The following is a 17,171-nucleotide window of genomic DNA, read 5'->3' as shown; positions in this document are numbered from 1 at the left end:
CTACTGGAGCACTACTTAGAAAAATTTGATTTTGACAATCTTAGTGAGGGTTCATGCACATAGCCTGATGGGCCCTAAGTCTTAGGCAGTAACAAGTCAGTCATGCTTAATAAGTGATGATATCATAGGCTGTACTTACTGGAAATCATTGGTGCTGGCTAATTTGTTTTTGTTACATAATCTCAGAAGCAACAATGGGCATCAGGACTTTAATTATATTAAAGGTGTGTTTTAAAAAAAGTCTCTGAGGCAAGGAAGAGAAAGAAGGCTGTATTTAAGTTTTGGATAACTGACAAATTGCTGGAGGAAGACATACTAAAATGTTTGCTTGTTTTTGATTGCTCCCACAGTGTCTGGAATAGTTCCAAAACCCCGAAACGTGAGAATTACTTCATTTAATCTTCATAGCATTTTACAGTGGGATGCACCTAAGTTTCACAACGGGAATATAAGTTACACTGTCCAGTCTAAGAGGTAAGTCTGAGGGGCTTGTGCTTCCTTTAATTCATGTTTTATAGATGCGTGTGTTTATGATTTGTTTCCTTTTTTATAGGAAGATCAGCAGCTGTCCCTTTCTTTTAGCTTGTGAGAGGCTTATCTTCTGAGGTAAATAACAGGGCAGAGGCATTTTCTACACAATGCACACTCGAGGCAGTATATACTTTTTTTTTTTGAACCAGAAACACATTTTAACCTCAGCTATTATTAGCTCTGTGTGTGTTTTTTTCTCTGTCATGTAACTATTACCTGCAACTCAAGAGACTTAGTCCTGCTGAGCCTTAGGACCATATCTCATCTTTCACTCCAGCAGCATTTTGTGCTCTGCCACCAATGTAGCCAGTTTGCCTGCACCCTTAGGGGAAATGCCCAGTGAACTGCAGGCTGATGGCTCATCCATTCAGTGCTTTAAACTTAGGACACACTTTCTGAGGTCTCCTTTGTTCATTTTTGTTGTGTTGATTTAGCTTCGGTGTGGTTTTTCCACTGTGTCCTTCCAGGCTGGTCTTCCCTGTTGGGAAAAGCAGCCTGCGTGAGTGTAGTGCGGGAGGCAGCCACTTCCCCAGCCCGGCAGTGAGCTCCCTGCCTGCCACCACGCTTGACAGGAACACCACGTGTTGGGCCGGAGGTCTTGCGTTCCTGCCGAAGGTTGAATTCTTTGGCTGAGACAAGGTGGGATGTAAAGCAGAGGTGGTGGCACCCACAGGCAGGTGCCTGCTGAGGAGAAGTCCACAAATCAAGGGTACCGACCACGTTAGTCAAAAGATGTTTCTGGGTTCTACCAGCAGATCAACAGTGACCTGTTGATCACTATATTCCTCAATGGGCTTTTGATACAAAACAGAAATAATATCCTATATAGAATGATTCCCAGTAAGTTCTCAGGCTCTGTTTTCTCTGGCTTCTCCTTATATGGCTATCGTAAGCACAGTTCTGAACGAAGTCCAAGTTAGACAGCAAGGACATGCATAGTGATATTCTCTTCCTATTTGCAGACTTGTCTGATAACTACTGACTGCCTGAATCATTTTGTAATGACTGTCAAGAAAAGGGCATCTATTTACTGAATCATCATTTTAATCTTTATCCAATTATCACATATTTATGGATGCATATAAAATGCTTATGGTGTGTGTATACACTAGTAATGATGTTTTTTGCACACTGCATTTAATTTTCCTTGTTAATGGGTCATAACTGGTTGTATTAACAGATATGATGCTTTTTTCAGATAATCGAGAGGAAAGACATTTAGTCAGTTACAATTTGCAATCATATACATTTTGTTTCTCTTCCATACAGTGTCAAACTCCCTAGAAACACGTATGTAAATGTGAGCACAAACCTGAGGCTCACAGAGTGCAATGTCTCTTCTCTGCCTGCGTATGGAGACTACATTTTACAGGTCAGAGCGGAGTCAGGAAATAGCCATTCAGACTGGGCAACCATCAGATTTAAGCCAATGGATGACAGTAAGCCTTTTTCTAATTTTACACAAAAGAATATTGTCTGCTATTAATGGACCTTTACAGTGTGGCTTAGTAAGAAAAGCTGTAGCATGCAGATAATTTTTAAATTTAATTACATTGAATATAAAATCTTAGCTGTTAACACTCATCTTTTGAAGACAGAAGTTGGTCTCAGAAAGCATAGTATGTTCACTGTTATAGCTAGTTAGTACTGGTACTTGGTACTTGAAACCTCTTTTGAGGTTTAAAAAAATGTATACTTGTCCCTTAAAATACAGATTGTTTCTATTTTTCAGCTAGGGAGAGCTTTTCTTCAGACTTGCTTTATATCCAAAGAGATTCAATTACTTTCTTCGTCATTGCCATGTCGGGCAAAAAGCTTTATTTTTATTTTTTAATTACAATCAAAATCACAGAAAAAGATTAATTTTAAGCCAAGAAATCTTCATTTCACAATATTGCCATTCTCTCAGTGAAGCTTTACAATCTTTTGTGAGAGGGGAATTAGACATGGCTTTGCATTAGAGTGCAGAAAATAGTTGTCAATCATGTTGCTGTCATGTGAGCTTGGCAATCAGAGAGTGTTTTTTACCAGTGAGTGTCTGTTTTTTACATTCTTACTCCACTCATAAGAATATACAAAATATTTTTGGTTATGTAGTTGATGTTACTTAAGGCTTTTTTCTCCTCACAGCTGTTAATGCACAACCATACAGGAAGGTTCTGTTACACCTCATCTTTGAGAATAAATTTTAAAAATTCTTTTCCTCTTGTTCTGCCTCTATTTGCATGAATTCTGTAATTCTTCCCTGGATTTCAGAGTGTAATTTTACACTTTACAGCCTTATTTTTCAAAATGCTTTCATTGGTTACCTGTCCAAAAGCATAATGTTTCTATAATTGGAACAGAAGCACTGGAACATAGCATGGAAAAAAACAAAACAAAACAAAACAAAGCAAAACAAACCAACAACATTGCCAGTATAAATTGCAGCCAAAAGAAAATGTAATGCAAAAAGTATTAATGGATTTTCAGAGTAGAGAGCAAACTTGTGAATCATTAACAGAGTTGTACATATCCTTGAGTTGTACATACGTTGTACAGAGTCTGACATATATTTGAAAGAGCATGAGGCCTTCAGAGCAGGCTTGGCTTTGGAAAGGAGCTTGTTCCTGAATGGGAAAATCTGAGTATAAAACTACCTGGAAAGAAAGACCTGGGAGTACTGGCCAACTGGCCGAATCTCTGAGGAGGACATGAGGATTTTTAATGTTGTCATAGCTAATCTGAGCAGAACATCATGATAAAACTAGCTGATATGCCATTTGGTGTTATTATTTCTGCTAGTGCTTATTAATAAAATCCACAGTGTATTGTAAAAAGAGCCTAAGAAAACCAGAGTAGCCAAGACCTTCCTCACATTATTTTTTTGTAAGTTCAACAACTTACTCCTGAGCACTACATGAATGTACAATCCAGCAAGCAGAGTTTGGGGGTTTTTTTTAGTTATAGAAGTACATATTTCTAGAGGAAAGCAAGTCTTGATACTGAGGTCTTCCTTTCTTAGACACTTTATAGTGTGACTAGCCAGGCAGAACTTCAGTAGACCCAGTCAAGGCAGAATTGTTTGCTGGAATTATAGGATGCTTTAATGGAGAGCTCATTGTCTACACAACGTAGTTGATAACTAAGCTACTCATGAAATAATTTGGGTAGTGGTGCAAAAACATAATAAAGACAAGATATTTACAAAATGCGAGAATATAATATTCAGTCTACAGAGCACTGTCAGTAAGACATGCAGAAATAATTCAAATGTTTCATTTTTTTAAAATTATCACAAAGCAAGAAACATTACAACATTTCACTAGAGGGTCTGCTTAGAAAAGACAGGTGTTTCCACAGCTGTCCAGAAGGAGAAGTGAGTAATACCTACAGAAATAGTCCTTCCTCTCCCAGGAGTCACCACAGCTGCCAGAAGAGAACTGAAGTTAGTTTAGTGGATGGGAGATGTAGTCTGCAATAGCACCTGTTATGTTACTGCAAAATAAATGCCTTTCAAGACCAGTTCTATAAGGAAAGGATTTACTTATGCCTTTCCTTGAAAGGAAATTAATTTCTTCTAACATGAAATTATTTAAAGAATGAATTGTCATGGGTTCTACAAAAATGTCAGATTGAAAACAATGCAAAACTGAATTGCATTCTTTTTTCTCTCCCACCATTCTAATATACAGCAGTCATTGGGCCACCTGATGTCAAAGTGAAGTCAGAGTCTGGGTCCCTGCATGTGGATTTCATAGGCCCTTTTGCTGAACATGACAAGTGGCCTCTAAAGCAGTATTACGGCTCGTGGAACTACAGAATACTGTACTGGAAGAAAAGCAGCAACACACAGGTAAATTCTGCTTCCTGGGCATGGTGAATCCATGACTTTGATGTATGCTTTTCTTGGTAAAATACCATACTGGTGAAGTTCTGGAAGGTGCCAACACTGAAATAAGAATGTATCTCTACTAGTTACAGTGTAATAGCGTACAGCTGCTGCAGCTGCTGTTCAGAGCAAGTGGCAGATAGCTGTGTAGTTAAACAGCAGCATGGAAATAAGTTTTTCGTTCCATAATCAGAAGTAACTGCTACATTCCAAGAGGTTATTCGCTGGGAGTGGTGTGCTTATGTGCAATGCAGTCTCCCCCACCAAACCTCTGTATTTCACACATACAAGTAAGGGTAAACCTAGAAGCTGTAACTTCAGCAGTATCTGTGATCATGGTGGTAAGCTTAGACACAGATCTCGTGTGGTTTGACTATTTGTGCTACTTGTGGAACTTTGGGCTTTAAACACTACCATGGATGAGGCTCTATATTAACTGTGGTCACCTTCACCTCTTCAGTTTCTATCAGTTGTAATTTGCTTTCTTCCTCTCCTGGGCAGCCTCTTCTACAGACAGATGTGTTACTCAGTTCAAAAGACTTAATGCACAGAGACTGATCATAAATAACATATTAATTGTAGGTTCATGAGTTCTATGACAGGAAAAAAGGAAGCCCTTTACCAGAAGATACCAGTCACAGTATAATTAACAGTTTGTACATCAGTACAATTTTCATAGTGACTCCACTCCACAGGATTCTGATTTGTATTCACTACCCTACAAAATTCTTTGGCATTCAATTCCAGAAAATGAGACATCGTCACTTCCCAAAAACCAGACTGGTTTTCAATTCCCACACTACAAGAAATTAAGCTATTTCTGCATATGGGAGGTGAACTTAGGCGGATTAACAGAGAAAGCAGGAACTTCACTTAGAGTCTGTGCTTGTAACACTTCAGAGCAGAAGTCTGGGAGATCTCACAGGGATCAAAGAAGCAAAAGGCATAGACCATGTAGCTTCATAGGTTGTTTTTTGAAGTGGATGCTTGCTCAAAATGTTGAATCTTAGCTATAGTCTTCTCATCCCTGAGAAAGAATCTCTTACTGCATAAGGGGGATGTTGTACAGATTCCTATACTCTGCAGAGACCATATAGTTACAGGGACATAGCCAATGATGCCTCTAAACAGCAAGTTGCATCTGCTGCTGGCCACCTGATGGCTTCCACAAACCTTTTTCTTTCGCTGTCTTTTGTTTTTTGTCTAGATTATCCATCCTACTTGCTTGGTCTCAAACTGAATTATGTTTGCCTGTGACAGCGCTCTTATTTGATCTCATTTGGTTAAACAATTGTTTCTCTGCAAGCAGATCTCATTTATCACATCTCTGTAGGCCTCTTTGGCCTAAAACTTTATTAGAAGCAGCCAGAAGGTCAGTGGTAGGAATGATGTCACACTAACTGTAGGTGAAATCCACAGAGAGTTATCAGTTATGTGGCAGATGCAGGCAGACTTCATTCTGCCTTTAAAAGCCTTAGTCACATTGCAGCTATAACTGCTAGGATTTGTACCACTAAATGTAATTTTAATTACTTAGCTAGTCCATTCACTGGACTTGTGTTTTTCAACATTTTTGTATTCTTCTATTATTAGGTAACTCATATAGATACTAAACATAACTCTGAAATACTGTCCCAGCTGGAGCCATGGACAATATATTGTGTTCAAGTGCAAGCAGTTATCCCTGAGTGGAACAAAACGGGGAAACCGAGTGAAGAGCTTTGTGAGCAGACAACCCACAACGGTAATGCCTGGTGCATCACAGTGGGACCTGTGCTGCAGGGAACTGGGGAACCTGCAAAGCCATTCAAAATGAAAATCCATGTAAACCTTCCCAAAATGGATGTGTTTGTTACTTTAGTATTGTTTGGTGGTTAATGCATGCATACCTTCGGAGTGGATGAGCTGGAAACAAAGTGAAAACTACAAGCAGTATGGCACTGATGGCATGAAGCATTACTTTGCTGAAGAGAGCCCAGCATTCCTCATGCTCTGAAAATCAGAATTAAGTGGAGCATAGGCTCTTCATTGATCACACTCTGTGTCTGAATTTTTTTGACCATAAGCTATATTCATTATCCTACTAAAGCCTTTGTTTCATATGTCTGTAACTGAGAAAGGAATTGGACTCTGCTGTGGTTTTCTTCATTTGTGGTGATATTGCCTATGTCTGTCAGCAAGTGGGCTTTCTCTGCAAAACACAGCTGTTACTAATTAATAATATAAACAAATATTTTGTTTAGATACTTTCCTTCTCATTTTGAAGGCCGCCAAGTACCAAAAGCCCTTTCCAGGCATGCCGCCTTAGCTGCAGGGAGCTTCACGTCCCTAGTTAAAAGGAAGGACGAGGCCCTATATGCTGTCTTTTTCACAGGCATAAATTGTATTTCAGCTGACATAAACCCTCAGATAATGTGTGTAAAATCAGAGGCAGAGATACAAGTTAATGAGCAAGGCATCTGGGTGGAGCCTGGAGAAGCTATTGGGCTAACCTGTTTCTCACATTATTTCCTCATAACATGTTCCCTCATATTTTTTTTTTCCTACATGTATATTATCTGCATGCACTGCAGTTTAATTGCAGGGAGGTTTTGGTGGTAGTGTTGCTTCTAAGTTCATAGCTGTGACAGTGCTTAGCGAGCGTAGGTTGGTTTAAAATATTTATACAGTGCTGTATGGTTACATCTTCATTCTCATTGCCTTTTGTTAAATCCCCAGGCACGACAATTTTTTAAATGGCTGAATAATTTAGAGTTTTGCAGACTTTTGTCCCCTGCTGTCTTTGCTGCCATTTTTACAGATTTCTTTTAGAGAAGAGCAGAAGCCTATGCTCTGGTAGTGTTATGTGTCAACTCCTGTGGTCCTGAAACACCAAAGGGTGTGCAGTAGCTTTTTACGTGATATCACCTTGTGGATGCTTCTGTTGGTCTTCGGATCATCTGCCTCGTATTGCATGTAGAATCATCAGTATGTGTAACTGTAAATGTCTAAATAGGCTTGTGAGCTTACGTCAGTGAGAACTTCCTCAGGCTATTCAGAGGAAAAATTTAAGAGCTAAGAGGTATTTTGTGTCTGGAAACAAAGACTTAAGTTTGCAGTTACAATTTTTTAATGGGGGGGGGGTTAAAATTGCATAGAAAAAGAGATAATTAAAAAATAATATATTCAGAAATTAGTTATCAGAGTTTTGATTTTTATTTTCTTGTCTCTTGCAGGTGTAACTCCTGTGTGGATAATTGTGACTGTTCTTATAGGATCAATGTTGGCTGTTGTAATATCTGTTGCTGTTTGTTTCTTTTCCTTTTTGTATCTGTATCGACTCACCAAAGATGTTTTCTGCCCTTCATATATTTTCCCAGAACATTTGAAAGAGGTTTGTTTTCCACCTAACGCAATTAAAATCAACTCTTTCAGCAGAATTGCCTCCTTTCCCAGAGCCAAAACCCTTAGAGCTTCCTTTATTTTGCTGCCTTTAATTTGCACCCAGTTGTTGACCATCTGTAAAGTGCAGACTAGTCTGGGGGGGATTTAGACTGCAAGGAGCAATGCTGATTATCTGTTGTTATATAGTTGTGTATGGTGGAACTCACTTTTCTGCCAAATATAAAAAGTTATTCAAATATATGTAAATTATGAAGTTGTGAACTTTGGAAAAAGCAGACGAAGAAAGGTACTTTTCAGCGTGAAAAAGGTACTGGAAGTTCAGTTCATTTCTGGCATTATAAGGTCATAAATTTTGCATGAAAGTTACCTCATTTTTTTCACCAAGTTCTGTGGCGCTGGACAGATGTGACAGACATAAGAAGCAGTCAAATTAGACTTCCTTTTGAAGTACACTGGCGTATAATAAACTCCAAAGTACTGTCATTTTGAACTGTTCTGCACAGAATGGTCCAAAATATTTAAAAGCTGAACAACTAAAAACTTGGCATAGACTTTTATTTGCAAAGCAACTGCATAATTTGTAATATGAGGTTTTGTATGGCTTAGAAACAGGATGTTTCCTTTCATTTTAAAGTGAAAGAGTAACAGGTATTAACCTCCAGTTCCTCTTTTTAGAGAGCAAACAACTGAGATCTGTCTCCCCTATCTCATTTTTGACATAAAACTGCACGTTTGTTCTCCTGAAACAAAGTTCTTTCACAAATAGATGAATGAGCCAAAACCAGGACACAGTTTTAACTGAAGTAGAGAATGCTCTGAAGTCTGACCATTCAAGATAAAATGAGAGCAATGAATGCTAGCCAATACTGTTGGGTAATACCCAAACAATCGTCTTGTGCTTTAAGTGGAGCACATACTCAGCACACAGTAGTTTGAACCTGGAGCTCAGCAGTTGGGAACGTAGCATTGCTTTGATCAATACAGGATGTGGTCAAATTTTATCTTCCTCAAAGGTTGCTCACGAGGAAGAGAGAATTTTCACTTTGTGCTACTGGGTTATAGTGGTTAATCACACTAATCAAAGGTCAGTTGTGCTTGCCAAAATTGACATTTTTTCCAAGGCAGCAGCTTCACTACATGAACACTGAAATTGCAGGTTACTGACAGAAGATTTCAAATCACTGCTAGAAAATGGTCTAATAGTAATAATATTGGTATTTACTTTTGTAATTACAGTTAACAGGAATCCTGATAGAGCAGCTTGTTTCTTATGTAAAATGCACTGAAGTAATAGGGGTCAGGTCACAAGAACAAAATGCAGCTGTACTCCTCCAGCTACTACCAGTAAAATGAACTGGCACTTGCAGCTGCCAAAATGAGTGGCTGACATATTCTTACTGCATTGAATAGGTGTGCTATTCTTGTGTTGACATTCAAAATACAGTCGTGACATCCTGCAGAGTCCATGTTGATTTTTGAGTCTGGCTCCATCTTATAGATAGAACATCCAATAGAAGAGAGAGTAGGAGGAAGTTGTGATATTTCAGTACCCAAACTAATTCATCTTTCTCATTGAACTGTATAGTGCTGCAAATCTCTCTCTCCTTCCTTTACTTGAGTAAATGGTTATGGTTTACATTGACATTTAAAGCATCACTGTGTGATGTCTGGGCAGACAGCTCTCTGAGATGGCCAGAACAATTCACAGCTCTCGGAGCTGTTTGACAGATCTCTGTGAACTTCACCTATAGGCAAAACACCAGGTTTAGATTTTGCTTCCAGACAACACCGTGTTCATTTGTTTAGCTTTTTAAGAAAGCTTATCTACCAAAGAAGTCACTAACCTGTGTGGTATCTTCTTGCAAATAAAGGCACTTCTGATTTGCTTCCAAGCCTTGCACAGGATATTGATGGAAGCACAGAGGATATTATGTTGTTGCGACTCTGGGACTTCTAAGGATAGAGAAAAGCAATTGATGTGTGAAAAACACTATAAAACATCTTTCTAACCGAACAGGATGGTGTGGCTGGTGCAGCCTAATTCTCATTTCCTCTTCTTTCCACAGTTTTTGAATAAGCCTCCCAGTGGTCCACATTATTTTCCTGCACTCCCACAAGAAGAGCATCTTTTTTATGACAAGCTAACTGTCATTTCAGAAGAATCCAAAAATCAGAGCGATCAGATTGGGGATGAGGCTAGCAAGACAACGGAGCATCTTCAAGACTCTGAACAAGAAGATTCTGATTCAAGAACAGTACCAGCTTCAGAAAAGGCCTAAATGCACTCCTCACACTTCTCAGACCTAAGGAAAAGCAAATGGGCTGTTGAGTTTATCTTTTTACTGCTGCATTCTTAAGACAGTAAAAATTAATATACAAAGATGTGTACACAGACTTTTGAGAGGATGATGTTATTTTTTTAAAGTACAGAAAACTTGACTATAAGTTTGGAATTAAATGATAGGTAATTTTCGCCACTGTTTGTTGTGGCTTACTGGTAAGTTGTACCGATACCTAGGATTGTATTATGACATTAATTTAAAAATCAAATAGATATATAATAGAAGTTAATTTAACTTTGATGGACTATTTATTTTAAAAGCTTATTCAAATGACATACTGTATAAGGTTTGTAAAGGAAAATAATATTTTGTAAAGAAGATGCAATTTGACTTATTTTTTTTTAAATGAGAAATGGTGTATATTTCTTAAGGATATTCCTAGTGGCATAATCTTTCCATTGAATGTTTTTTTACCTCATGCAAAATTGTAAAGTTATTATACCAACTTGGTATGAATAAACCGAACACAAATAGTGTGTTTTGCATTGCAAAGTGTTACACTTCATTTCTGAGAGGTGAACAAAATCACCAATGAAACAAAATGCCTTTAAAAAAAAAAATTGCAATTTTCACTCTGTCCGTGCTGATCCAAATGAAGGCTGATGTCCTGTGTCTTGTACACCCCTCCACTCTAAAAATTCAGCTCCCTGTGTGTTCCCTACCTGTCTTTCCACAGCTCTTCTGTAGGGTTAATTTTTAGGGGGGGGAGGGGCTTTCAGAAAGGAAAAAAAAAAAATGCATAGCATAGCTGATCTGACAAATGCATGAGTGCTGGCTGACTGGCCAGATGCTGTCAGAAGAGGCATTGAGATTTCTGTACCTGTTCCTCATTCTTTCAGTAGAGCTGCTTTCATCCAGCCAGCAGCTGATTTTGATGGAAGAGCAGGAAGTTACTATCAAGTGTGGCTTAAAGCAATCGGCTGGTTCAAAGGCTATGATGAGGGCACAGAAAAGGCAGTTGCATGTGCTGTGCCACTTCAATTACAAGTCCTTGGCAGCTAAAGTGGGGGAGAGAAAAAAAGATAATCATTGTTATTCAGAGATACAGTCTTTTTAGATTAAAGCAGGAAGTATGTGTGCAAAAACATCGTCTCCAAAATTTTGAGAGGTTGGCTTCCCCTATTTAAAGAGGAAGCGCTTCCCCTGATCTCTTTGCCAATACCAGTTGTACTATCACATGAGAGGAAAAGACTCCGTTCTCAGAACATGCTTCCTCTTTCAATGTATCCAGACATATGGGGAAGGGATTTGTCCACTCGACCACTTTGTTTGTTTAACTTCACTTTGATCTGGAACATGGTATCTTTAAAGAAACAACTAAGTTCTTCTGAGCTCATCTTTAACCTACTGTCTGTATCATCGTCAAAATGCCCTTATATAGTGAATTCCAAAATGAAGAAAATATTAAGAACCACAGCTGGAATGAAATGGGAATAAATCGCCCAGCTCTGTCTCAATAGGTCACCAAGGTTTCCAGAAAGTCCAGAGACCTGGACAATCCTAGCAGAGGTTCAACTCTCAGTCATACTATGCCTCAGTTGTCTGAGGACATCAAGCTGACAGCACTGTTAGACTACACCATTGCTAATGACATTACTTGAATGCAGATAACTTCGTAAATGAAGGTAGTGAATTATATGCCACACAGAACAGAAATGAAGGCTCCAGTGCAGAATATACTTAATAAAGATCATCCTGAAAGGGCAAAGAGATATTCTGTAAAATCCTGACTGAATTATCTGGTGCCAGAAGTCTTATTTCATGCAAAGCCAACCTTGTAGTCAGGGCAGCCTCTAACACTGATGTCTGCTCCCTTCAGTCAGATAAGCATCCAGCGTGTGCATTTGTGCAGTGTAGCAAAGCAACATCTGTATTCCTGTTTATAAAGGAATTAAAAAGTAAAGTTAAATACTGATATGACCTTGTGGAGGGCTGTGATTAATGCTTCATTGCTGACTTGTCACTTCAGGGTAAATCGCTTAGCTGCATTGCCCCTCTAATTCCCTCAGCTCTTAAATGAGGATTATGGTACACAGATACCATGGGGAGAGACAGGAGCTCCCTAAGTAAGCAGGCAGACACCGTGTGAGTAATGACAGGGCAAGCAGCAGAGGGGCACGGCCTGTGGCCACCGCCTGCGGCACCTGAGCAATCCCAGCAAGGCTGTTCAGTGCACGCTGGATCTTCAGTGCCTGTGAGGAGACAGACTGAGTTTGCTGAACCTCGCAGGGCATTTATTGGATGACTCCTATTTTCTTTGCTCGGTTTCACTCTTCTGACCTCAGAAAAAGGTTTATGACTAAAAAGACAGTTGTAAGCGTACTTCAGCGCTCCTACACGTGGTGCTCGTTGACACCTGACTTGCAATAAACATGGAGCATGTTCACCTCTGGGCATGATCCATAGCAGTTAAAGGAATCTGCTGCAGACAAACGAGTCTCCACACACAGAAGGAACTGTAACATTTCAAGCACACAATATGAAATGCAAACACAGAGCAGTGCAACAAAGACAGGAAGAATTCACACCACTGTGAAAAGGGAAAGTCCAGCTCATTTTTCACTTCTGACTTCTCACCTCTGACCCATTTTATTCACTTAGTTTCACATTAATCTAACTAAAACCCAGCTAAGCCATTAATATTTACAGTTTTTACTCACACATTGCTAAGCAGCTATTCCTGAGGATCTGGGGTTTTACCAGTGTTTTGTTATTTAATGGATTAAGACCCAGTAAATCAGTTACTCTAAGATAAAAGGACAAGTGACAAAGAGCGAAGTATTCAGAAACACTAATTTTAAGGACAATGCCTCAGGCTCTCCCAAGTCAGTAGCTCCTTCAGAAGGCAACTGCCTGGGATCCTTCTCTGGAAGAGCATCTCTTTCCTTAATGACTACAAAAAAAATCCTAGAGTACTTTTTTCTCTTACACAAGATTAGTACATACAAATACTTCTCAGATCTTGTATTCTTTCTGCTCTGCAGAAAAGTTGGGTATCTAGTTGTGATTGGCACTGAGGCCAGGCATGGCTTAGGTCAGATCTTGTAGTGCCACTTGAGAGTAATTAAAACTGACTTTTACTTTTAAAGTCCCAGACTTTCCTAAAAGCTCCTAAAAGCAATCCAGATTTTTTTTTTTCCTTGAGACTGACCTGCAGCTTTGTTTGCTTCATAACTCCTCCTGTTCCAAACTGAGTCATCACAGGAAAGCACCTGTAGGCAAGAGCGCTCTTCTTCATCCACAAAAGTCACAGCATCACTGGGATGATGGATAAACTGAGCCAGCAGGCTCGGGGACAAGTGCAGCCTCTTGCTGTACCCAAACAGGTTGCATGGCCCCAGAGGTACCCCATGCAGTACACGGCACCTAGTGCATCTTCAAAGGAGAGCTGATCTTTAGTTAAGCTTGTGGAGAGCACAATGAAAACAAATCAATAAAACAGGTGAACTTCTAACTGGTGTAATTTGAACTGCAAAGTACAGAAGCATGGTGTTAACCCTGGTACAGCATGCCAGGGGTCTCAGCAAAGTGATGAATAAAACAGACTTCTTTGAACACCCAGGAGTTATTGGAAAAATATTTGACATGAAATGCAAAACAGAGCAGGATCATAGAATCATAGAATCATTTAGGTTGGAAGGGACCTCCAAGATCATCAAGTCCAACCACCGAGCCACCAGGGCTCCAAAGTCCTCTGCCAAAACAGATCAGAATCTGTCAGGGTTGGAAGGGACCACAAGGATCACCCAGTTCCACCCCCTCTGCCATGAGCAGGGACACCTCCCACTAGATCAGGCGGCCCAGAGCCTCATCCAGCCTGGCCTTAAAGACCCCCAGGGATGGGGCCTCAGCCACCTCCCTGGGCAACCCATTCCAGGGTCTCACCACTCTCATGGGGAAGAACTTCTTCCTCACATCCAGCCTGACTCTGCCCACTTCCAGCTTTGCCCCATTCCCTCTAGTTCTGTTGTTACTTGAGATCCTAAAAAGTCCCTCCCCAGCTGTCTTGTAGGCCCCCCTAAGATACCGGAAGGCCACAATAAGGTCACCTCGGAGCCTTCTCTTCTCCAGACTGAACAGCCCCAACTCTCTCAGTCTGTCCTCACAGGAGAGCTGCTCCAGCCCTCGGATCATTCTCGTGGCCCTTCTCTGGACACGGTCCAGCAGGTCCATGTCCCTCTTGTAATGGGGGCTCCAGAACTGGATGCAGTACTCCAGGTGGGGTCTCACCAGAGCAGAGTAGAGGGATGATTAAGGAGCAGAGACATGAGGAAAACAGGGAGAACAGTCTAGGCTTGTGGTGAACAAAACATTATAGAATAGTGCAACAAGGTAAGACAGTAAGAGAAGGAACAGGAGTTTAGCAGGTTCTGGTCAAGAGAGTGGAGTGAACATTTCAGGAGAAAGGGGACACCAGACCCCATGGCTCGTGAAGGGACTAGGGGTGTGATTGCCCACTAGCTCCACATTTTCCTGTTATTTCTCCACATTGGTAACTTTGGTGTTTTCCTTCCCTGCCTTCTCCTGGAGGCATTAGGGAAGGTTGACTATGCAGCACAAATCCACATCTGCCAGCTGCTGGGCCAGAAAGAGTCCCACTGAACAGCGTAGCCACAAAAGTTTTCAGAAACTTGAACTCTACATCCACAACAAGCTATAGAAAAAGCTTTTAAATAGATTCTGAATCAGAGAAACAGGATAAGAGTTTGTGATATTGTTACCCACATTTTTGTGAGGCAAGTTGGGAAATAACCAATATCACGTAACAAAACGTTATTTTCTAGTAACCATTGCTTACTGAATAAATGGTATGGAGTGTCTGTGCAAATGAAGGCTCCTTCCCCTGATATTGCACTGTTGTGAAAAAGAAAGATGAAAATAGCTTTTTTACAGAAAGTACTGTGAATAATCAACAGGCTTATCTGAACATCTACATGCAATATACTGGAAATTGCTCATTTGCACTTTCTAGTATGGAGTTCTTTCTCATTTCTTCCTTACAAATTGGATTTCCTTAAGTCAATTTTGCATGTTTTCAAGCAATTACTGTACAAGACTGGAGACATGGAATAATAATGATATCAAAAAGACAAATGAGAAACCACTGGGGAAATCTTACAGAGGAAATCCCAGCTCCAGCAGCACTGATGTGCATTCACTAATGCTAGGGTTTCGCCTTGGAGAAAGCACCAGAACAAAGAATCTGTTTGATAACTTTCAGCTCTTCCATTTTCTCAACTCTGACATTGTGTCACCCAAATATTGCCTCTCACTTCCACTCTCTTCTCTCAGCTCCACTACACTACACTTTTTTAAACTAGGCTGCAAGGTCCTCAGAGCAGGGACTTACTTTTCCATTCTACATGAGCAACACAGTTACAAACATGATGTAAATCACAACTGGAGCTTTGCACAGATTTTCAGATTCAGGGTTAGATTTTCAGATGTGCTGATGTAATGGTACAACCAGGCTCTGAAACTCACCCTAACCGAGCAAAACTTGATGATCATTACGAAACATTCTCCATGAAGGCAGAAGTTGTAGATGTATTCTAATTAAGCATTCTGAAGAGGAGAGGTTGATAGCACGCTTGTTGCATTCTTCCAGTACAGATGATGTAAATTATGACTCCCCTGTCCTTCAGAATCTAATGTACTGTTCTGATCAGATGTTTGTGTTCTATTTACCTGAGTTTTCTCATATGCTGAAAACATTCAGCTGTCCCACAGCTAAAAACATTTCTGACACACAAAATTATACCTATACCAAAACCAACTTTGTCTTTGCAGATCTTTGGGTGGAGGGTCAATAGAAAAGGGCTAGATCTGAAGTCTTTCTCGAACCTAATGAGTGTGAGAATAAAATAGTAAAGTGGGAAATATCCCTTGAAATACATTTAATAGTAAAGTCCCATGGTGTAGCACTACCACCTTTTTCACTCCAGCTCTGAGCCTGGCCTTGCTCATTGCATCCTGTTCTTTTCTGGAAAGGAAAAAAAAATAAAAAAAATAAAAATTGAGGAGGAGGTAGGGATTGCAAAGTAGAGAAGTACTACTTGGAAGGTAATATTCATCTCAAATGATAACCATGTTCTGGGCAATACTACCAGAAGTCAAGGGAGAAACTCCCACTAGAGTACAAATCTGCAAAGACACAGAAACCAGTAGCAGAAAGAAGGGATGTAACACCCCATCATTTGACCTTTGCCACAGTGAAAGCCACAGAGCAGTTGGTCAGACTGAAGTGCAAATCAGAGCAAGAAAGAATATTGAAACATTTTTGAAAACCTGAACTGGTATTATGTAGCATTCCCTGACGTAAAACACACCAGTCTCAATGAGATTAAAGTCTGAAAAGCAAATTTCTTGTAACTCATGAAGGAAGAACTTGCATCCCATAAGATATGTATGTGCTCATATTGACAGGAGTTTCATTCCTCAGCTATAACCTTGCTGTAGTTCATGCCATGCTATTTGGGAGTGGAGGGGGAACATCTACTTTCATATTGGCACAGCAGTCCAACCACACTATGTCCAAGAAATGTTGAAACAGAGCCCACATGACCAAACAGTGCTGGGAAAGCAGCAAGTGGGGCTTTTAACATGTACTTCATTTGTACTGGTTTTAGCTTCCAAAACTATATAGAAAAACTATCATTCAGCTGCAGAATATCAATGTATTAATTTGATCAAATTCCTTTCAGTGAACACCAATGAACTTTGTGCACAAGGCAGAAAGTGGTAGGTTATATTTTGACTTTGGTAATATTTTTTTCATAATACCTTACAAGACACTGTCACAGACAAGTTGAGGAAAACTGCTCTAGGCTAAAGGAGAGAAATACAGGGATAGGGCTTATAGTCTCATTGTTGTGAAAGAGGCAAAAGCCATACAGAATACACAAACCTCACTACAGTCTATGAAACACAAAATAATCCTTCCAGTCACTTAGCACTAGTAATGGCATGTGGAGAGCTATATCCAGCTGAGAAAAAGGAGGAGAACAAGAAACACTTTGTGACAGAAGATGGCATTATGTGGT

At 39.9% G+C, this 17,171-nt stretch overlaps 1 protein-coding gene across 1 annotated transcript; it reads left to right on the top strand.

Annotated features, from left to right (window-relative positions):
* Window positions 1-350: 350 nt before the first annotated feature.
* On the top strand, window positions 351-10,065 carry IL10RB (interleukin 10 receptor, beta; the record flags this gene model as incomplete). Its single annotated transcript, XM_008946252.1, has 6 exons — window positions 351-474; window positions 1,801-1,970; window positions 4,206-4,366; window positions 5,996-6,146; window positions 7,618-7,775; window positions 9,853-10,065. Coding segments are annotated over 6 exons (977 nt in total), but the record flags the coding sequence as incomplete, so codon positions are not given.
* Between the last annotated feature and the right edge of the window lie 7,106 nt (window positions 10,066-17,171).

This window comes from Merops nubicus, unplaced genomic scaffold, assembly GCF_000691845.1.
Source record: "Merops nubicus isolate BGI_N331 unplaced genomic scaffold, ASM69184v1 Scaffold47598, whole genome shotgun sequence".
Taxonomy (NCBI): Eukaryota; Metazoa; Chordata; class Aves; order Coraciiformes; family Meropidae; genus Merops; species Merops nubicus.
This window is presented reverse-complemented; position numbering and strand designations above follow the sequence as displayed.